General features: G+C 44.9%; 1 protein-coding gene across 3 annotated transcripts in view; it reads right to left on the bottom strand.

The window, feature by feature from the left end:
* KIF26B (kinesin family member 26B) overlaps positions 1–11,344 on the bottom strand; it is a 345,725-nt gene extending 334,381 nt beyond the window's left edge. Inside the window, exons 1-2 of one of the 3 annotated variants that reach the window (XM_083176236.1) lie at positions 10,940–11,344; positions 10,480–10,875 (exon numbers count right to left, since the gene is read on the bottom strand). In XM_083176236.1, coding sequence (XP_083032362.1) covers positions 10,480–10,542 — 63 coding nt within the window. In that variant the 5' untranslated portion in view covers positions 10,543–10,875; positions 10,940–11,344. Of the gene's footprint in view, positions 1–10,479 lie in introns of all 3 variants that reach the window. The other 2 variants (XM_083176235.1, XM_083176237.1) reach the window with 2 other exon arrangements.
* Between the last annotated feature and the right edge of the window lie 12,232 nt (positions 11,345–23,576).

The following is a 23,576-nucleotide window of genomic DNA, read 5'->3' as shown; positions in this document are numbered from 1 at the left end:
CCTCAGTTACACTCCATGTTAATTGTAAGAGTTTATCAAAATTATTTTTACTATCAGTGTTCTTAGCACTTAGAGAAGGCATGTCCAAAGTCCGGCCCGGGGGCCAATTGCGGCCCGTGCCATCTTTTCAAGTGGCCTGCAGCCTCCAGCCAGAAGCGGGCGGAGTATCAAATGCAAGATGCACAGCACAGGACACTAAAGGTGGGGTCCCGGTGAGCATGCCTTTACTTTGCTGTCTGCAGCAGTGAGGAGGTGGAGGCCGACACAGTGAAATGTGTTTGGCGGCTTTCGGGTGAGTGTGCGTCCAACCCCTGGACATTCAGAGAAGGGGGGGGGGCAAGCTACGGGACAGAGTAAATAGGTGCAAAGTGGGGAACATACAGTGAATGGGGGGCATACAGTGAAGGATGTTCAGGCAGGGGAATATAATGTGAAGGGTGCAGAGTGGGGAACATACAGTGAATGGGGGCATACAGTGAAGGATGGGCAGGCTGGGGGACATACAGAGAAGGATGGTCAGGCAGGGGAATATAATGTGAAGGGGGCAGAGTGGAGGACATACAGCGAATGGGGGCAGGCAGGGGAATATACAGTGAAGGGGCAGGCTTGGGGACATACAGTGAATGGGCGCATGCTAGGGGACATAAACTAAAGGGGGGCAGAGTGGGGGACCATTCTGATGTGATTAATGATTCAAAGAATGTCAAACTGAATGGTCGGCCCCCACACATTTTCACCTCAACAAATCTGGCCCTCGTCGCAAAAAGTTTGGACACCCCTGACTTAGAGCATCCGCATTTTTATTTTTTCCTGTATGGTACTAGAAGCCTTAACTTGGTAGCACCTCTCATTATGGTTAAAAATATGGTGTACAGTTTAGCCCCCCCCCCCCCCCCCCTTCCTCCAATAGTGGAGTACTAGAGTAACTGGTGCACTACATGATAAGACCCCTCTTTCCTTTGTCACTTTTGATTGTGAATAAAGCTTTGTGGGCTGCCACACTAAGTTAAGGCCCATACACACTGGGCGACTTTGAGCTGAAAGCCGCTCAAAACAGCCGATTTGTGTGTGTATGCCCCAGCAATGAGTGTGTATGCCCCAGCAATGAGCGGTGAGCACTGCTGCGCGCTCCCGCATCACCATTGGGAAAGCCGTTCATCTGCTGGTTATACCAGCAGATGAGCGGCATTGAGGACGGCTTTGCATAGCTCTGCGCTATGCAAAGCTGTCCTCTCCCCTCCCCTCCGTCGGCACCGGGCAGGGGGAAAGCCACTCAGTGTGTATGCACTGAGCGGCTTTCCCCCCAGCGATGATTGACATCATCGCTGTCCATACACACTGGGCATAGTCACCCAGTGTGTATGGACCTTTAATGTACCGTATATTACAATTAATATATTATATATTATAATAGACTTTGGGAATTACAGAAACAAGATATACTATTCATTTTAGCATGGAATATTCAAAGATTTTGAATCCCATTAATCAGGATGAACCATTTATTTAAACAGTTTATTTTATTTTCAGCTTTAAAAAAAAAACAAGTCATAACAAGTTTCAGCAGTGGTAGTTCAATTAATTTATAATACCGAGCATATATTATAAATACAACTGCTCTGCTTACTTTGTGGTTAAAAATGTTGCAAGCACTAATAGTATCATATATCTGCTTGTACGTTAATATAGGCGGTGGTGGAAAAGGAAGATGAGAAGGTGAGTGAATGGAGAGGGCGTTGGATAGGAAGAAACCTGGAGTTTTGGCTTTGGTAATCTGGAAGGCACTGTATGTATTTATGAGATACTATACAACTGAGAGTAAACTGAGAGTACTCATGGGAAATCTTGTATGAAATAGTTAAATATTTATGGTCTGACAGTTCCTGGGATGAGGAAGCAAGTATGGCTTATTTAAATTATACTACAAGTTCAATGTTTAGGAAAACTTGTGGAACCTATTAAGATAGGCTGTCCTTTTTGTTTCATTATGGTTAGATGCAAGTTGCAAGAAGTATTTATTTCCAGTGGAAATACATCAAGTTGCAGTAGAAGTAATAACCCAGGTTGACAATGGCCCTTATTCTGATTGAGTCGGACGACTGCGTGTTCAGTCAGACGGCCGATGTATTGTGTTTGTGCACATGCAGAGGCGTTTCTGCGCATGTGCGAACGCCTCGCATGTCCGAACACAGCGTGAATTCCATGCAGAAAAGGATCATACGGAACCATCCAAACAGGGGGTGGAGAGAGGCGTGAAGGGCTGTTTGGGCTCATTACCATATGCATACGCTCCATGTTTCATGGGTCTTCCCTTTAAAACGCTGGGCATACGTATGGTAATCCGGACGTGACGCACGTGTGGGGGGCGGACAGCTGACAAAGCCGGATATCAGCTGCTCACCCATCTTCCTGCCTGACCGCTCGGCCCACCATTCGATGGTCGGCGACCATTGGAGAATGGGGGAGGTTCCCACAGATGGGGGAGGTGTTTGCATGAAACATCCACTCACGGTCCATTCGCTCGGCGTCTTACCGCATTCAGGCGGTGTGAGCGATCCGTACGGTAGGCGGGGCTAAGAACACTCGGTGGCCGTCCGAAATACGCATCTGTCCAAGTCAACTAGAATAAGGGCCAGTGCCTCAGCAAGTTTACCCATATCCTGCATTGGGATGTCCAGGAGGAGTAATCATCAGATCTCAGTGATGGGGGTATTTGTGTCTATAAGTGGGAGACCTGCAATCCAATCCCTAAACACTGCACCCAGGATACAGTGTCTTACCAGTGCTGTGCCTACTTGGTATACAGCATATACAAAACGTACCTGTGTCTATATTTCCCATGTCACACAGCGGGGAATTAAATTGCTGGTGAAGGATGTGATCTGCCATTGCCACAGCGCTTAAACACTGACAATGGCACCATACCTTGCACAATTCCCAGCCAATTAGCTTCCTGATTCGCACAAAAGTGCTCACTACCCTATGGGGTAGTGAACATTTCAGTGCGAGATCCCATTACCAATAAGTGTGGCGGGTGCCACATAGATTCGGCTGGGCGAACATTTCCCCATTAATCAATTCCTTCATAAATACACCATTCCTTAGTCAGCTTATGTATCTACAAAAACTACAGGTTACAGGTTATCCCATTTACCATTAGAGTTGCTGTATTGCACAATGTTGGCAGGCCTCTCATAGGTGCCTCTTTATTTTGCTGCAAAATATATGGCAACTACAATTTCCACATGATACACGAATCATGATTGTTGAAGAGAGGCCTAATGTAGGAGATGTTGGTGATACCTCCTGCATTATATAATGCAACAGACAGCAGCCCCCCCTTATTATTAATGTGATCTGGGACAATTTATCAAGCTATGAGAAATATTTTGGAGCCTTGCTCCAACAGCTAGCGCCACCTGTAGCTGAAGCACTTCCTTTGTCACTGCATTATACTAGTGGTGACAGTGGTTTTACTGGTGCGAGATCAACACTGGGATAGCCTCCAATCAGATGCACTTCTCTGGCATGACTTCAACAGGAAATTCCCCCATTATTTAATCTATTATGTCTATGAATAGCAGGAATTACAGTTGTTAATGATAATGCTTTCCTGTTAGCTTACTGGCTAACGCTGGTGCTTAAGTGACCACATATATGTCTACATAGCAAACATACCCCGTACACGTTATGTCAGCCACACATGCCACTTTCCCAAGCGGCCATGTTACCCACTATTTACACCTCAAGGTACTGATCCACTTAATACCATGCTCCTTCTGAACAGATAAGATATCACAAACCCATCATGTCATAGTGAATAAATCAGAGCATCACTGGCAACGTCCTGCACTGACAACAAGCTCTAACCACAATTCTCTGCAAACAGTGAGCAATCAGTGGGCTCTGTGCTCTGTGATGTCACCTGCATGCTCTAAATGTTGTATATGGTGACACATGGCATCTAACGATCCAGAATTATAAAAAATTATCATCAACCCAATTACAGATGCTTCACAACATTCATTTAGGCTTAGGACATGTTCCATGTGTATCTATATGAACCTATAGTCTAGGGCTACATTTAAAATACTAAAATAACCCTACAATTTATTACAGAAAGCTCTGTGAGAAAATCTCTGTGTTCATCTGCAAACCTCAGGTCCCCTACTGGACATTCTATGCCTGTAATTCAGTATCTCTGTGGGGCTGCTGTATTTGGAAAATAAACTACAAGCAAGGATTATATCATATCTCGTTACTGCAAGTGTGATCCCCAAATACACAGGATGCTATCTAAAGAAAATGTGGTACCCTTGGGCAAGAAATAGAGCAGCCAGGAGAACCACCATGAGTTATCAGGCCTGGTTACTAAACATGGAAATAAGTGATTTCAATTCTCTGAGCTCCACTGTTAGGGTCTGTCCATGTATAATTATAGTTTTATGTGACAACTAATACAGTACTGATATTGTCAAAGACACAGTCTTTAGTTTCTTATGTTCAAAGTATTTTTGAACATTTAATGTCCCCTAGAATTACCTCTCAAATATGATCCATAAAAACAGGAACTAATACGAAAGGTATAATAAAAAATATACAGTCCATAAATCTGAAAAAGTCCAGAATGGATCCACACCTTAGGAGAAGGAGTACCACTGTGGATATATTAAGAATTTGCCCCATTGTAAGTAGTCAAAGATGCTCACATATTTGGTTACATGAGCCTGATAGACAGGAAATATATAAAGTTATCTTTGGGGATTAGGTGCAGTTTGGAACCTTAATTCAATTCTTAAGGTGCTCATACACTATGCGATTTTGGGCCAATTTCACCAGATTTCGGCACTTTGGGCCGATGAATCGTGTGAAATCGGCCCAAAATCGCATGTGTGTGACAGCCGATCCAATGCGCGGTCCTGTCCGCATCGGACCCAGTCAGCCTAATGTATGGAGGCCTTTAGTGCTGAAAGGTGGTACCCCTTCTACTAAGGCATAGATCCATCCTAGAATTTTTTCAGCATTATCTTCTAGGCTGTATTTAAATGGACATTATAACTTCCCTCTCAGTTCCTCTTTTTATGGTTCATCTTAGAAAGAAAACTCGAGAGGTTGAAAAAGAACAAAATAATTTTTAATGATAGCAGTACTGTATTAGTTGTCACATCAAACAATAATTATATGGACAGACGCTAACAGATGTGTGTATATAAGCCTTGCGACACCCAAAAACCAAGTCAGATGCCTCTATTCCTCTCTTGGCTAAATCTTTTACTTGTTCAGATACTTTAGCTTTATGTCTCCACTCTGCATTTAAGCTAATCAGTGTTAAGAAATGTATGTCAGTCTGAGTCTACACAACAACCCTGCATTAAATGATTATGGACTGTTCTGTAACAATTGCCATTACTGATACATCACATGAAAATGACCAGACAACTGGGAGTAGGTAGAGGGTATGTTCCCCTGACAACATGAGATATCAAGGCATTAATGTTGCTTAGCAACAGTAACAAAGATAAAAGATAGAAGTTGCTTAGAAGTGCTCATTTTTCTAGTGAGTAATGTCTTTCCTTTATTGTTTATGTTATTCATTCCAGAGTGTAACACATTTACGGAAGTGATCAATGTATGATCAATGTATTCAGGTTACTTTACAGAGAGGTAACATTCTTGTTTTGTGACCTTTTAATGAATGTTTATGTGGCCTGTGTGGGCATAATAAACATGATTAAAACCATTTCAATATCGCACCCCCAATCTAGGGTATTAGGGTGGGTTTAGTGGTTTGAGTTAGGGGTTAGGGTAGTAGCGTTAGTTTAGTCATTCGGGTTATGGTTAGATTAGTGGATTGAGCATTAGAATTTTAGGGTTTATTTAGCGGTTTGGGTGTAGTTTTGGTATTTGGTTTAGTAGTTATGGCTAGGGAGAGTTTTAAGGTTATGCTCAGGAGTTTAGATCATTAGGGTATTTGGGATAGGCCAGGGTATTATGAATAATATTTAAGAACAATTTAGATTAGGGCACTTGGCTGAGGGTAGGGGTTCATCCGTATTCATCGAGATGTGTACTGGAATCGGGGTATGTAATGTAGACAAGGTGTTTTAGTTGCCCGGAGGTGAGCAGGGTGCAGAAATCAGATCCCTAGCCTACAGCAGCATCAGGAAGATTGTGAGGCAGATCTCACAGCCCGGTCATCGAGGTTCACTTGGGTAGTGTCAAAGATGAAGTACAGGAACCGTAAGGGAAAGACTAATAACAATAAGAAGTTTATCAATGAAGTGTTTTATCCTTGCAGTACCTGGCAAGCAGTGTCCATGTGTTTGAATTTGGGGCATGCCAAAAGGCAGTTTTCTTAAAGTAGTTTTCTCTTCACCACCAGTGCCGTTGTCTTGTGGTGTACCACAGGGTTCTATACTATCTCCCATGCTTTTTGCAGTATACAAGCTTCCACTTGGTGACATAATCAGACGTCATGGCCTGGTCTACCACTGCAATGCAGATGATACCCAACTGTACCTGTCCTTTGTGCCAGGCACCGATAACACAATAACAACCTTAAATGGCTGCCTAGCTGAGCTCCAGGAGTGGATGAGTGCCAGTTGGCTGAGACTGAACCCTAATAAAACAGAAGTCCTGATGATAAATCACAGGACAAGATGGCAGCATAGCCAACTGACAGGTCTTAAGCTGGGGGGCACAGCACTAAAAAACATGTGCAGAATCTTGGTGTTGTCTTGGATAGTGGCCTGACACTTAAACATCAGGAGTCAGCCACAATCAAATCCTCATTCTTTCATCTGAGAAACATAGCCAGAATCAAGCACTTAATTCCCTCAGAAGACCTGCCTAAAGTCATACATGCATTTATATCATGATGACTAGACTACTGCAATGCTCTCTACCTGGGTCTTCCAGCAAAAGAATTGCACTGCTTGCAGCTGGTACAAAATGCAGCCGCCAGACTATTAACTAACCAGCCCTGCTCCAGCCACATAACTCCCATTCTCTACGCCCTTCACTGGCTACCTGTAAAATGGCGAATCGTTTTCAAGATTGGCTTACTCACTTTCAAGGCCCTACATGACCAGGGCCCAAGGTACCTGCAGCAGCTGCTGATCCCTTACTGTCCTACTCGATTACTACGATCCACTGAAGAAGGACTACTAACAGTACCCAGAATCTCCCTGAATTAATCTGGGGGTTGAGCTTTCAACTTTGCTGCTCCAACTCTGTGGAACTCTCTTCCTCGCACAGTGTGAGAAGCCCCCACTGTAGAATCCTTTAAAAATAGACTAAAGACTACTTATTTACTCAAGTATTTCACTGACATCCATTGTTAAGCTTGTTTTGTATTTCGAGCTGTAAAGACAATGGTGAAGCACTTTAAGTCTTATTGGGAGAAAAGAACTATATAAATATCATCATTATTATTATTATTATTATTAGTTTACAGATAGACTGTTTCCTCCTGCTTAACTCTTGTATATCGCTTAATAATGCTTTAAATGTATTGACGCTTAGAAAATAAAAACATTGACAAAGACAACTAAACTTGCTAAAATTTTAGAAGCAATATTGAGTAAGGTGATATCAGAAAAGAATGCACGGGAAAAACATTATCATCAGCAAGATTGCATGGAACCATGTACTCTAGGACAGTGATATCCATGCAAGGCAAGACAAGCGAACAACTGTATACCAATTGGCTGCAAGTTTCAACCTGCAGTGGAAAGCAGATGATCTTAAATGGCTTGTTGATAACTCCTCAGATTAGAATATCATAGTGAGATTGCAGAAGATAAACCGCTCATCACATCTGGCAATGCACTGTCAAGTTCAATGGTGCATAGAGCCCAAACTATTGAGTGGTGAGGAAGAGATATGGTCAGATGATGCATCATCTTCACCAAGTTCTGGAAAAATGGACAAGTCTAGTGTTCATTCTGGCACCCGCCATATTTGAAAACCCATGCAGTTCCTCTTCCCTGCCTGGGGTGTCGCTGTCTGCGGTGGTGCTTCCAGCACAGTGTGGTCTGTATATCAGAACTGATATGCAAACCAGACATGTGCTAGAAGCACCACAGCAGACAGCGACACCCCAGGCAGGGAAGTGGAACTGCATGGGTTTTCAAATATGGCGGGTACTAGAATGAACACTACAAGTCAACCTAAAACACATCACAGCTCAGGTTGTTTCTTTCTGAGTGTGAAGGTTCTGGTGCTTCAGTAATGTTTGGGGTGTTTTCCCGGCATGAAATGGGTAGAGTATTTCCTTTAGAAGGCAAGACCAATATGTTAATGGGATTGAGTAATAAACCTTGCGTCATGTTAGAGTGTTTCTTCCATGACAGGAAGGGTGATGTCTTGAATTACAATGTTTTGCTTTATTCAGTGAATATATGCCACCCAAAGGAATGATGAGCATGGTATTGATGTCATCCAAATGGAATAGCCATTAGTCACTAGGTCTCATCCCACTACAGCATTTATAGAACATTGTAAACAACGCCTAAACTGTTTGCGGCCACTATCACACAGACGTCACTTGAATGACTATGTAGTAGGGAAGTAGGGAACTGCCTTCCCATAAAGTTCCTGACATGCCATAGAGAAAGCATGTCTTATAGGCCATACTTGGTAGCCCAACGCCTTACTGACTTGCTCACAACCCTTATGTAGAAAGATTACTTTCTGCATCACATTTATTAATTGATAACATATAACCCCATACCAATATGTACATGGCAGTATCACTTTATTTCTGTGAAATGTTGAAGACACATTGGCACAGTCCGAATGACCTACACAACGCCTTGTTTAGGTTATGTCTAGCACTGCAATTCATTAGCAATGTGTTTGCACAGGAATACATAATTTACCTGTGATATTATCACCTCAATAACTCTTTCTAATCCTCCTAATTTAGCTTTCAGTCCACGCACAAATCCATCTACAGCAGAGATCCTGCAGGAAAAACAGAGCTCCTCCTCAATGCAGGTTATTTTCCTCACATACCCGAACTGTGGTACTGTCGCTACATGAACTGGAGATGAATTCCCTGTCTTATCAGGCATGTCTGCTAGTAACTGTCTTTCCTTGTGTTGTTGTTCGAGAAAGAGAGACACTGGCCAATGTAGTATATGTTATGCTGATTCCCTCCAGTACCTCTCAGAGTGCAGTAATCCCATCATAGCCTGGAATCTATTACAAGAAACATGTGGGCAGTATCTACAGACTGCATTTCTGTATTTTCTATACCTGTATACAATTCTAGAAGATCATCTAACCCTAAATAAAACAAGGCCAGATTGCAACATGATATACTGTAATGTACGCCAAAGACTTTAAATGGTTTCATATTAGGCAATATATAATACTTGTCCAAAGCAAAGGCTACTTATAACCTGGGATGGCAGGTAATGTATCATGTATTCTTTATTTAAAGGTTATAGGTGTACTAGGTGAAGGCTGCTCTTGAAATTGACATGGAAGAGGTACTGGAATTACATATCTGAAATTGCCCCATCTTTACTAAAGATAAGCTTTTTTCTAGAGTGCAATCTGATAGAAGTATACCCAGGAGGTTATCGGGGAAGACACAAATCGATCATGGATTGATTACCAAATTCAGGCTTTTCCCAAAGTTTGTTATAAAACTAAATTATTAAGAAAAAACATCAAGCAGCTTTATTTGGAAATGATAACAAATTAAGATAAAAAATTACACAATTTAGCCTCTGTTATATTGACATTTCTGTCCTTCATTTTCCATTCACAGTCCTCCTTGGCATGCTCAGTGTATAGAGTATAGACAGTTATCTGTGGTGCCTGCAAGGTACAGTGTGACTACAGATCCACTCATTATACCTGGTACAGACTTGGCTAGGGGACAGGCATGTCTCTTGTCATACATCACGTCAAACATGTCTAATGCTATGACAGCTTTATGCATGCTTCAAATCTCAATAGGAGACCAGCAAAGGATGTCTGGAAGGAGGGACAGCGGGCATTTTCTAAGGAACAGACGGAACTGTGCAAACATTGCTTGTATTTAGCGCTCACACTATTGCTGCCCATACACATGTATACTGGAGATGTGTGCTCCATAGATCTATTTTGAAATGCATGTTTCAGTCAGTGCATATAAATATAATTAATGGACAATAAAAAAAATCAAATGGATGTGTCCATTATCTGTACCACAGGTTGTGCAGGAACATAACAACATTGGCATCAGATTTCACAAACAGGTATTTATTCACCAACACATATACTTCATAATGTATAGGGTGTGCAGACAGACAGACAAAGATGAGAGAGAGAGAGAGAGAGAGAGAGAGAGAGAGAGAGAGAGAGAGAGAGAGAGAGAGAGAGCACATCAGACACCTTTATACGAAGCCTGATGTTCTGCATTATGCCTATAGAGATGCTAATGGTGTATGTGCATGCACTGTACTGAGTGTGGGTCTGTCTTACCCCATATTTCCTGCTCCTGGAGGTAACTGGAAGCCTCTCCTTATTCCCTGTCACTGAGCTCATGGTGACCGGGCCGGACAGGTTATACACTGTACATCCAGATGTGTGTAGCCCGGAGAGGTGAGCGCAGGAGCCGGTCAGACACTACAGATGGCAGAGAGGAGAGTAGTACGGTGAGATCGGTGCAGCACTGACACAGTGCCCGTCCCCACAGCAGCCTCCAATCACATCACCCACTATATGCCATAGCTCCCAACCCGGAGCGTTCTCCTCCACACACTGCGAGAGGGCAACCTCACACTGCTGCCAGCGCCACAGAGGTATCTGCCCCAGCCTGCAAGTCTCCTCGCCTCCGCCACCGGAGAGTTATAAGCAATCCATGCCTCTACTCAGTGCCTCTCCTCAGTGCCTCTCTGGTCAGCCAGTGCCTCTTTCCTCAATCAGTGCCTCTCCTCAGTGCCTCTCTGGTCAGCCAGTGCCTCTCTCCTCAATACCCAAAGCGGTACTTTGAAGGAGCCTGTCGTATCCTGCTCTCAGCCTTTACAGTGCAGGTCTAACAAAAGGGGGACAGTCTGCCTATAAAAGGCACCTAGGTCTCCGGGTGCTGGAGCCTGGGACCTGCGCTGCTCCCCCCTTTGCTCCAGCCGCGCTGCTGGCTCTGGAAGGATTGCTAGGACAAGCTCACATCCCCGATCCCCCTCCTCCCTCCCGCCCGGTGTAATGAGCTGGGCTGGGATGTGTCCTTGCATGCGGTATCCCAGCAGCAGCAGCAGCAGCACACCTTGCCTGACACTTACTGGCGGTGCCTGTAGTGACAAAACCCCGCGCTGTCGGTGCTCTCCCCTCTCTTCATCCCCTGCTTGCTGCTCTCCCCTCTCCTCAAGCCCTGCTTACTGCTCTCCTCACCCCCTGCTTGCTGTCCTCCCCTCTCTTTAACCCCCTTCTTGTTGTTCTCCCCTTTCCTGCCCCCCTGCTTGCTGCTCTCTTCGCCCCCTGCTTGCTGCTCTCCCCTCTCCTCACCCCTGCTAACTGCTCTCCCCTCTCCTCACCCCCTGCTTGGTGCCCCCCCTCTCTTTACCCCCTGCTTGGTGCCCCCCCTCTCTTTACCCCCTTCTTGCTGCTTTCCCCTTTTCTCGCCCCCTGATTGCTGCCTCTCCTCTCCCTTTGCTTGCTGCTCTCCCTTCTCCTCACCTCTGCTAACTGCTCCCCCTCACCTCTGCTAACTGCCCCCTGCTTGCGGCCTCCTCTCCTGCTTGCTGTTTTCCCCTCTCCTCACTCCTGCTAACTGCTCTCCCCTTTCCTCACCCTGTTTGCTGCTCTCCCTCTCTTTACCCCCTTCTTGCTGCTCTCCCTCTCTCTTCACCCCCTGCTTACTGCCTACCCTCTATTTACCCATTTGCTGCCCCTCTCACCCCTGCTTGCTGCTCTCCCCTCTCCTCTCCCTTTGCTTGCTGCTCTTCCCTCCGCTCACCCTGTTTGCTGCTCTCCCTCTCTTTAGCCCCTTCTTGCTGCTCTCCCTCTTTCTTCACCCCCTGCTTACTGCCTACCCTCTATTTACCCATTTGCTGCCCCTCTCCTCCTGCTTGCTGCCTCCCCTCTGCTTGATGCCCTGCCTCCTCACACCCTGCCTGCTGCTTACCCTTCTTATCCCCTGCTTGCTGCTCTCCCCTCTCCTCTCCCTTTGCTTGCTGCTCTTTTCTCCACTCACCCCCTGCTTGCTGCTCTTTCCTCCGCTCAACCCCTGCTTGCTGCCTCCCCTCTTCTCCTGCTTCTTCCCTGCCTACCCTCTCCTCCCCCCCTGCTTGCTGCCTCCCCTCTGCTCACCCCTGCTTGCCGCCTACCCTCTCATCACCCCCTGCATGCTGATCTCCTCACTCCCTGCTTGCTGATCTCCCCTCTCCTCACCCCAGCTTGCTGCTCTCCCCTATCCTCACCCCCTTCTTACTGCCTCAACTTCTGCTTGCTGTTTTTCCCTCTCCTTACCCCCTGCTTGCTGCCTCCCTTCACGCCTTCTTGCTGCCTCCCTTCACCCCTTGCTTGCTGCCTCCCCTCACGCCTTCTTGCTGCCTCCCCTCGCCTCCTGCTTGCTGCTCTCCCTTCTTTTCACCCCCTGACTGCTGCCTCCCCTCACCCCCTGCTTTCTGATTTTTTCATCCTCTGCTTGCTGACTCCCGTCACTTGCTGTTTGCTGCTCTCCCCTTTTCTCACCCCCTGCTTGCGGCTTTCCTCATGCCTTGCTTGCTGTTCTCCCCTCTTCCCACCTCCTGCTTGATGCTCTTCCCTCTCCTAACCCCCCTACTTGCTGCTCTCCTCACACCCTGTTTGCTGCCTAAACTCTTCTCACCCCTGCTTGCAGATCTCCCCTCTCCTCACTCCCTGCTTTCTGCCTCCCCTCTCTTCACCCCCTGCTTACTGTCTCCTCTCTCCTTACCTACTGCTTGCTGTTGTTCCCTCTATTCAGCCTCTGCTTGCTGATTCCCCTCTCCTCACCTCCTGCTTGCTGCTCTTTCCTCATCCCCTTCTTGTTGCCTCTCCTTACCCCCTGCTTGCTGATCTCCCCTCTCCTCACCCCCTGTTTAAAGCTGTCACCTCTCTCCACCCCCTGCTCTCCTCACATACTGCTTGCTATTCTCCCCTTTCCTCATCCCCTGGCCCCTGCTTGCTGCCTCCGCCTCTGCTCCCCTCTTCTTACCCCTGCTTGCTGCTTTCCACTCTCCTCACTCCCTGCTTGCTGCTCTCCCTTCTCACCCCCTACTTGCTACCTCCCACATCACAGGACGCTCATTATGAACATCTAAGGGGCAGAGGCTACTTGTTAGCTGCTCATAAAAGGGAACAATTCATGTATACTGGAATTCCAGACTGTTTGATGCCAGCTTTATGGGAGGCTGGGCTTGCCTTAAACGCGCTGAAAGGGGTGCTTATATTGCATAGAGTCATACTGAGGAGCAGTCAGATGCTGCAGGATGCCATCTGACTCCACATTACATGGCTTTGTTAATAAACCATCCTGGGGTGTTTTACTTTTGCTATGATCAGCGTCCAAGAGAGGTGAAGGAATTGAAGTGAAGATGTTAAACAGATGCTACACAAGCCATGAATTAGCTAGGCATCCTGCAGGAATGATGTCAGGTTATTCTGTGCTTAGCATGCAATACATGCATCTTGTCCTGTTCATCATTCCAACTCACCATAAATTACTGTGACATTCTCTGTGGTGGACAGTTTTACCACAGTATAAACTGCACAAAATATGTATTATTTTAGATCTGTACATGCAGTATTAGAATAGCGGAATAGGGGAATCTCGCTCCTAACATTCAGCAGGTACTTTATGTCACAGGCTGTTTTTGATAATGAAATGAGCTGATTGGATGGTAGCCTATCTCTCTTTTACTTTATCACTCTCCAGGGCTATATAAATTTTCCACTTGGATACACAAATTGCCCATTTATAATATACATACAGTATACAGTATGGGTGTGGTATATGGTCCCAACAGTCGGGATCCTGACAGTCATTAGCCAGACGTCGGGATCCCGACTGGCCGGACTTAGACAGTGGGGCAAGCGCAACAAAGTCCCTTGCGGGCATGGTTGCGTGCTATGCTTGCCATCTATTCTATTCTCCCTCTATGGGGGTCGTGGACCCCCACAAGGGAGAATAGCTGGTGGCCGTCGGGACCCCGAGTGTCGGGGTTTTGACTGTCGGGATCCCGACGTCAGGGTAATGACTGTAATACTATCATTAGGATAGACATTTAAAAAAAGGTTTGTTTCCTCACATTTTATATACCTTAAATCTATTTTTTTTCTTCTCTAATGCTACATTTTCTAATTTGTGAAGGTTCCCATACATGGTGCGATGTACGGGTGAGATGCGATGCGTGCTCCTGCAGATAATAGGTAATAGGTAGACTGTAAGCTTGCGAGCAGGCCCACTGTTGTTTCCAATTGTAAAGCACAATGGAATATGCTGCGCTATATAAGAAACTGTAAATAAATAATAATAATATGCTTCGCTGCTCATAGCAACAGCCCATCTTCAATATAACTTTCATCTTAGTAAATAACCCCTGAATATCCCGGGAGACCACCATTTTTCTGTCCTTACACCTGCTTGTCTAAATCATTCATAAAGTTCATAGGTTCTAATACTCAGTACTCAAGACCCCAAACAGGTCATGTTTTCCAGGTCTCCTCAAAGTATCACAAGTTAAATAAAACGTGTGTCTGTGAGTAATGAATACATTTGTCACTTGCTAGGTGACCTGGAGAACATCAAGTATATAATGGGGTGCGATTCGATCAGGGTCAATGCGCACGGCATGCACAGCTATTCGCATACACATTGATTCACAAGGCAAGACTTCACTCTGGCGGGCCGGTGTTTTCCTGATCACGGGCCGCTGTAAATTAGCAGGCCCTATGTTTCAAACTTACCTAAATTTACCGATAATATCATACAATTCTTAGTGCCATCTATGTAAATTCCTATAGATTGTAAGCTTGTGAGCAGGGCCCTTCTACCTTTATATCGGTCTGCTACTACCCAGTTTGTTTTATCACTGTTTGTAATTGTATAATGCAACGGTATATGCTGTGCTATATATAAGAAACTTTACATAAATAAATACATTGCAATACCATATGCACATTTTCCCTTTAGTATTTACATCTGAAAACTACAATGATTTAGTAGTAGAGCCAAGCATAATAGTTTGCATAAAAACATTTTCCATGTCTGCCTTTCGTAGGACATGTGCCTAATTTAATCTCAGATACATAAAGGAGAAAAAGGCATTTGTCTAAAGACAAGGATTTTCCCATTATACTTACCAGCAATGGCCTGCAGATTGGAAAGTTTTAATGTCAACCCACTAGGAAGACACAAGACTCCTAGCATCACAGAGGACTCCTAGCATCACAGAGGAGACTCTTCACTTTCAGGTTAAATGTAACGTTCAAAAGTTTAAACAAATGATATAAAAGCCTCAAATGTAAACTCAAAATACTTACATATACATTGCCCTAGCATCAGACCAAGGGGTTATTCTAGTTCACTCCTTCTGGCAATTCCTTCTTAAATGGACAAAACCATGTGCACTGCAGGGGGGCAGTCGTAACATGTGCAGAGAGAGTTAGATTTGGGTGAGTTATTTTGTTTCTGTGCAGGGAAAATACTGACTGCTTTATTTTTATAGATCTTAATTTGAAGTAAAACCCCACACAAATCTATCTGTCTCTGCACAAGTAACATCTACCCCACCTGCAGTGCACATGGTTTTGTCCATTTGAGAAGGAATTTGCCAGAAGGAGTGAACCAGAATAACCCCCTAAATCTGAAGTCACAAGGATAAACCTTAATCTAAACCTTACCTACCTCTACATCTGACTATAGTGAGTCCTATTAGATCTCCGATCATGCTCCTGCAATGCAAAACCTTCTGCAAAGGACAGGGAAGTTGCCCATAACAACCAGTCAGCTACCATTTTATAGAATATATGTTGATGTATTTTGATAAATGTTTGCACAAAGCTGATTGGTTGCTATGGATTACATTCTCTGTTTGACTTAAATGTTTTAACACATCTCCCACCTCTTTCTAACCAGTTGAATTTGTGCAACTGCAGAACTTTTTTTCTGTCCAGAAAGCCTGGTACATTCTATTTATTTATTTACAGTTTCTTATATAGCGCAGCAGATTCCGTTGCACTTTACAATAGTAGACAGTGATAAGACAAACTGGGTAACAACAGACAGACTTGGAGGTTAGAGGGCCCTGCTGCAAGCTTACAATCTATAGGAATATAGGAGGGAAACACAAGGACAGATTCTACACATAGAATACAGTCACAAGCTTCCCAGGTGATTTTCAAAACCTCCTTCCTGATTGAGAACTATCCTGAACTATGACTAGCTGCAATGACAGCTGAAGGTACTAATTCTGTCTAAGGGGGAGATTCTCTAAGGTAAAATTGCGTTAAAAACCCTGTTATCTGGGTTTTCACCGCATTTTGGGATGCACTAAGCATCCCCCACCGGGTTACCACGGCGGGGGGGGGGGGGCATTGCCAGAAAAATCTGGCAATGCCCCATAGAAGCCTATGGGCTTCTAACGCAACCCCCCACCACCCCGCACCGACCCACCGCTGCCCCACACGGACCCCCGCCGCCCCGCATTTCCCCCTCATCTGTGTGACCCCCTCCTCCCTGCACTGATCCTCTTCCGGGTGTAGGGAGGAGGAGAGCCAGCCCCCCCGCAGCAGTCAGCAGCCGGGTAAGGGAGGGAGGGGGGAGCCACCGGGTCCTGATGGGACCCGCTGACTCACCGCAAAGGACAGCTCTTAACGCAAGAGCTGTCCTTTGCCATAATTATCGCATATGTTACAGCATATGCGATAATTATTAATGCGGTCGTCGGCAATAGGGGGCGGTAAGGGGGCGCAGATGTTAGAGCATCCCCCCCTAATTCTGTTAATGCAGAGGCATCACAGGTATTAGAATATAAGAATTCAGGTTTGAAGATTTCAAGGGGGAACTAGCGAGAATAGCATTTTTTGTTAACCTTCAAAATATCTGCTAAAAATGCAGAGCAGCTCACATTAGTTAACTGAACTTCAATTCATTTACTTGGCTGTATTTGTATTTATACTAAAAGAACAACCGCTGTGAGTGGTGCTGGCATTTCTAGCGGATATTTTGAGGATCCCTCACAGCAACGTTGGCGCAAGATGATTTTTTGGGGAAAAGGCACCTGGATAAGTCATGAATGAAACATTATTGGGGGTGTAAACAACTTGATTCCCATCAGATAACCATCAACTTCTGACATACAGTAGCTCCCACTTCTGCGGCAGTCACCAAACTGACAACCACACAGCATTCTGAGCAGCAATTCCTCTGAGTTTTCTTAGAAGAGCGATACTGATGTAATTGGAAAATACATCATAGGGATAGTCAAAGGAGGGCACACTCATCCCCTTCATTATCGAAACTTTTGTATGTGACTAGCAGGTAACCTCAGGCCTTAATGCTGCACAGAATTGGTTCTTTTGTATGTATTTCTGTTCATCAAGCACACTGAGTCTGGGCACTTGTACATTAATTTGACATTACAGGGTTGGAATGATTAATTATGGTCAGGAGCACCGACACATTACTTACTTGGTAATGGTCCAATTACCACTACTTACTTCCCTACAGTTTACCCATTGGTGGGAGTTGACTCGCACAGATGATCATAAATGAATCAAAAATGTCAATTGATGCCGGGAGACCCAATTCAGAGACTTGATCCTGGAAGGTGACCCCAAACAAGACAAAAAAAACGTGTTTGCCTTACACTGGGTTATCCATTCTACACTAGAGACATCATTTTCCTTGTAATTTATATATTTATGTTATCTTACATTTTCTAATACAATATACAGTATAACAATCCTTATTCGTAGCACAATATTTTAACACTGCCTTTCAATCCCGAGTGATGTGTGACTAGAAGGATTACGGTAACCCAACACTGCAGATTGTCCTGGCAAATCTAAGCAGTGCAAGAAAAAAAATCTGCAAGGTTGCAGGTTGTGAGGTACCAACACAATGATCTAAACTCTGTCACCTTGTGCTATCTACAGATGGTGGTAGCTTCAGGGGACAATGTACGGAATGTACTTTACATTCTGAAAATTGGTAAATCGGTAAGAATTGCATGACCCCATAGAAAACTGCAAAGGGTGCGGCTGACAATGGGAATGGCGGGATCGCAGCAGATATCAGAGAACAGGTTTTACAATGTTGCTCACAGCATCATTGTCACCATTCTCCAAAAAGTGGGTATGTCAACCATTTTGTAGGCGTGATGCGTCCAGGGTCTGATTCTTCGGCCCCTTATTCAGGTTGGTTGGTGCAAACGGGCAGGAGAGCAATGTTGTGCAACTGCGCATGCACATTAACTACAAGTATTATGCACATGTGCAGCCACTTTGCACGAACAAACTGATTATTCGCCGGCCCGTTCACATGCAGCAGTGCAGACGGGGGGGAGCATGGGGCAGCGGACATGGGTTGTGCCCATGGGAATGCCCAGTGTCTCATGAGTGTTCCATTGGAAATTGTGGGTGCTGGGGACGGGCAGCTGAAGTCTCCGGATGTCAGCTGCCCGCCCTCTTCCCGCACAGGGGTGCCGCAGATCTGTCAGCAGAGAGTGACTCAGATTTGCGAGAACTTGAGAAATCATTTGATGGTCAGCACCCATTAAATTATTTCTGCCCTGCACAACACATTTGTTGGTAAGGTGCTCAATCAAATTGTGATGTCACTCAGGTGCCAAAAGGGAGGGGTAATTCTGGTTAGGAAAAATACATTTGTATCCCAATTGCACACTGAGTGAGAAATATACACATAATAATCAGTACAGAGATCTTGGTTACATATATCTGCAGATATAGGGCTATGCCCCAAGGCCGTACGTCATGGCGTCTCTGTGTCACTGGGGGTCCCTAATGCTGGGTATGGGTCTGGGGTGTGGGTGCTCCACAAACAAGCTGCGAATGGATGTTTATGAGAAACAACCATTCGCATGCATGCAGGTGAAATCTGTGTGCAGGCGGCGGGCGGGGGTTTAGTTGACCCGCAAAGATGCAAATTTCACAGCTCTGCCGGTCAATCAGAATGACCTCCTTAGGACGCTGACTTAATTAACTCTTCCTTAAACAGAAATGAATTAGGTCCTTGGTCTGTTTTCCCATATGTGGGGTACAGGATAAATCAGTACTGATTTTCTTTTGCTTCAGTGAGCTGCCCTATCCATGCAGTAATCTGTCCTTGCCAGTCTGGTGTGGTGTTTATTGATTGCTATGCTATGGCATAGCATTGTGTATTGTTTTAAGAGTTAATTTCCTGTTAATTTGAGAGGTTTTCTATGTTTACTCTCTGGTGCTGTGCTTATTTTGCGGCACCTTAAACATAAAAGATATTTAATTGCCCCATGCGGCCAGTATTTACCCCAGTGTGACTGATATCAGTCAGTTGCTGTCTCCCTATTACAGTAGTAAAGAAAGGTATGTGCACAGGAGCTCCACATGGGTATTGGGGAGTAAGTGGGGTATGAAGACAGGGGGAACAGGGAGAATTCTGAGGCTGCCTACAGCATATAGTGGGAAAGTACAGACGGAGCAGCTCTCATTGTTTCCGCCAGCTCATCATGGCAAAGGTTTTGGCGATCCACTTTTCTTCTGCGCTCCAGTGCTCCGAGGTGCGTGGATGCACGGCATACAATATCCATGCAATACATATCACCACCGATGCAACCGCACCATTCGCCAAGAGTTGGGCATCCTTATTATATATCACGTATACAGTATGTATGAGACGCTCGTGCACCTCATTCACTTGAACATCGCTGCGGCTCCAACTGTAGTCATGCAAACCCTGCAGTAATAGAATGAACTACTTAACATATCTTTTGTAAATGTATTCGTTATTGCTCATGTTTATGCAAATGTTTTTAGCAGCAGTTATCTTACTTGTATCACAGTTTATCTATACACTGCAATGTTTTAAGTGAAAAGAGTTGAGAGCAAAGATAGCAGTATTTCCTGTGAGGATGGACATGTTTATTTTGGCCATTGAAAGACATTTGGTAGCTTGTGCAGTCAATGGGATACAGTTTTCTCTTTCCTGTTGCATTTCTCAATGGAAGTAGATTTCTAGGTGCACTTCAATCAGCATATTAAAGAGATTCAAGTACTATGTCCTCTCCTCGTGACTTATTTAAGCACAAAGGCGGTCCCCAAACTCGGTCATCAAGGAACTCTAACGGAGCAGGTTTTAAGTAAATCCATGGCTGATTACAGATTGGATACAGTATATCCATGGCTCATTACAGACATGGATACACTTAAAATATGGTCCATTGGGGTACCTTGAGAACCTCTGCACTAAGCGTTCTATTTTCATATAACATGAAGTGGCTAACAGTAATTAACACTTTATATGGCATCATATCAATGTAATCTATAGTGGCATACCTCCCAACATGACCCCCTCCAGGAGGGACACAATGCTCTGCTCCTGGACTTTCCTCTTAATGTATGATTACCATCACCTGTGGTGAAACACCTTTCTTATTAGTAAACCTGTACAACACAGGTGATGGCAATCATACATTAAGAGGAAAGTTCAGAAGTAGAATAGTTTGTCCCTCCTGGCATGGGTCATGTTGGGAGGTATGTAGTGGTGTTGTGTGGCCATAACGCACACCTGTCTGCTACCCTCTGAAATCCTGGGAAGCAGCATAAAGACAGACATATTGGGAGTCTGATGGTTCTTCTTCATGTGCTTCAGGGTCACATAAAAGGGCGGATGCTGGACAGGAGAAGCAGGAGCAATGCAGAAGAAGTAGAAGCAGTGTAATTCTCCTGCCGAGGTTCGCTACAGCTCATTTCGACATCTTCAGATGGTGAAATTAAACTGAGAGATTAAACAAAATAATTTTTTTTTATCTTCTATGAATCGCTCTCCCAATACCTGTGTATGGTAAGGCAATTCTAACACATTAATCAGGGGCATAGCTGAGGAAATCTTGGACTTATCCATCCCTATAGATTGTAAACGTGCAGCAGGACCCTCTAACCCCCAATTCTGTCTGTTGTTACCCAGTTTGTTTTATCACTGTCTACTATTGTAAAGCGCAACGGAACCTGCTGCGCTATATAAGAAACTGTAAATAAATAAATAAATAAATGGTATAACCTTTTGCGAATATGACAAAGCATGGAAACAATCCTGATTTCTGTAGGGCTTCATGAAAAAATGGCATTTCACAGCTGCAAGAAAAGACCCCTAAATGATACGACATCAACCAGTATTTTGACTTCAAATTAAAAAAATTCTAACTAATTAGGTGGTTCTTAAGTGTAAGTCGGCTGACTATGGTCGTATTGTGCTCCTACTGCTCCAACCAAAAAGATTTTCCATAGTATCCAAAATCTTCACAATTAGGGGCACATTGATTTTACGTTTACAGGATGATTTTTCTTTACTTGACCCTGCTTACAAACTGGAGTACGTTCCCGGGAGGTGCTGGATGACGCTCCGACAGTGGGGATCCTGACAGTCAGTATCCCGACTGCCAATGCTCCAACGGGGTATACCGACACACAGGGGCTATTCTCCCTTGTGGGGGACCATAGAGGGAGAATAAAACCTGTGGCAAGCATAGCGAGCCACCGGGCCCGCAGTGTGGTGAGCACAGTGAGCCCACAAGGAGATTCTTTGCGCTCGCCCCCCTGTCGGAGCACCTGCAGTCGGGATCCCGATGGCAGGACACTGACTGTCGGGATCCCCAGTGTCGGAGGTGCATATCACACCCGTGTCTATGGGTGGATTCAATGATGTCATATTTATCAATATTGGGAATGCAAAGCATCCCCGATATTATGTACTACTATCTGAAAATGGCATTTGCCCATTGTATGCCTGGCCAAACAGAAGATTCCAACACAACTTTCCCCAGAAGTTGTTTCTATTCAATGTGGTTTTAAGGCACCCATAAACTGTGGCAACTTCTACCCTTGGAGAAGCCTAGCAGGCTTGACTGCGATCCCAGCCAAGCCTGCCCAGCTGCACAATCAATCCAAGAGATTGATTGTACAGCTGGTGTGACTCACAGGCTCTGATGTGATGCGCATGGGACCACGCATTACATTGTACCATCAGACTGGAATCGCAGGAAGAGAGCCCAAATTGCAGGTGAATTACTTAGTGTATGGGGCCTTAACTGACTACACATGCCCAGCACCTCTGGCAGCCCTCACAGCATATCGCAGGGATGGACTCCTTTCAGCACCCCCCCTGCTGGTGCTTATTCATACATCCACTCATATTGCAATGCGATCTTGGGTTGTAAGTTTATGCCCATTTTGCATTGGATATACAATCATCTATATATATGTCTAGTGTCCGTGAGTCTCCGAAACACTGCCATATGCTGGCAGAGAGTGAAACTACATCTCTTTCTCACACATGCACAAACACAGAAGGTTGCAGACTAGCTTTCAAAGCTTTAAATGGGCTTACTAGTATATTATATACAGGAGCAGTGTGTGTGTGTGTGTGTGTGTGTGTGTGTGTGGGTGGGTGGGTGGGTTAGGTTGGAGGCAGAGATGTAGAGTGTATACAGTATATATATATATATATATATATATATATATATATCTCAAATTAAATGTTTTATTTGTCACATACAAGTCATGCATAGTAGAATATGTAGTGAAATGCTTATACAACTGTCCTACTTTACGTTAGAACAAGTAGATCGGCTGAGGAAGAGTGTAGAGAGAGATTGTGTGGGGTATGCCTAACAAGAAGGAAGGAAAGTCCCGGTACTAGGAGGTCTGGTTGAGGGCTCTAATGGCCTGTGGGAAGAAGCTCCTTCTTATTCAATTCGCTCTGTGTTTGCCTTCAATGAGCGGTAGCGTTTCCCTGATCGCAATAGGGAGAAGAGTCCATCGTTGGGATGGCTGATATCATTATCTTCCTGGCTTTGGTCCAGCATCGCTTGCTGTATATAGTGTCCAGATCTGGAAGCTTGATATGGATGGTACGCTCTGCCAATCGCACAACCCTCTGAAGAGCTTGTCTGTTCTGTTTCCAAACCAGGCCATGATATTTCCTATCAGGATGCTCTCAATGGTGCAGGCATAGAAATTCTTTAGTACCCTTGAGGATAGTCTAAAGTCCTTCAGTCGTTGAGATGATAAAGACATTGCCGGGCCTTCTTTGCCAGGGAGTTAACATGGCAGGACCATGTCAGGTCCTGCGTGATGTAGACACCTAGGTACTTAAAACTGTCTACTCTCTCCATTGGGGTCCCGTCGATGGTCAGTGAAAATATATATATATACATATATTTATTCACAGGAGCAGTGGGGGGATGTAGCACAGTGGTGAATATATACAGTATATAAATAATACACAGCAGGAGGAGTCACCCACCCCCAGTCACATCACCTCCCCCTCCTCCACAGCAATTACAGTCAGCCGGCAGGGGAGACATTTCAGCGGCCACCGGTGACTCCTCGGCCTGGACCCACCC

The sequence above is a fragment of the Crinia signifera genome, chromosome 3 (genome assembly GCF_055691185.1).
Source record: "Crinia signifera chromosome 3, ASM5569118v1, whole genome shotgun sequence".
Classification (NCBI taxonomy): domain Eukaryota; kingdom Metazoa; phylum Chordata; class Amphibia; order Anura; family Myobatrachidae; genus Crinia; species Crinia signifera.
Note: the sequence above shows the minus strand (reverse complement) of the source record. Positions and strands in the feature narration are given on the sequence as shown.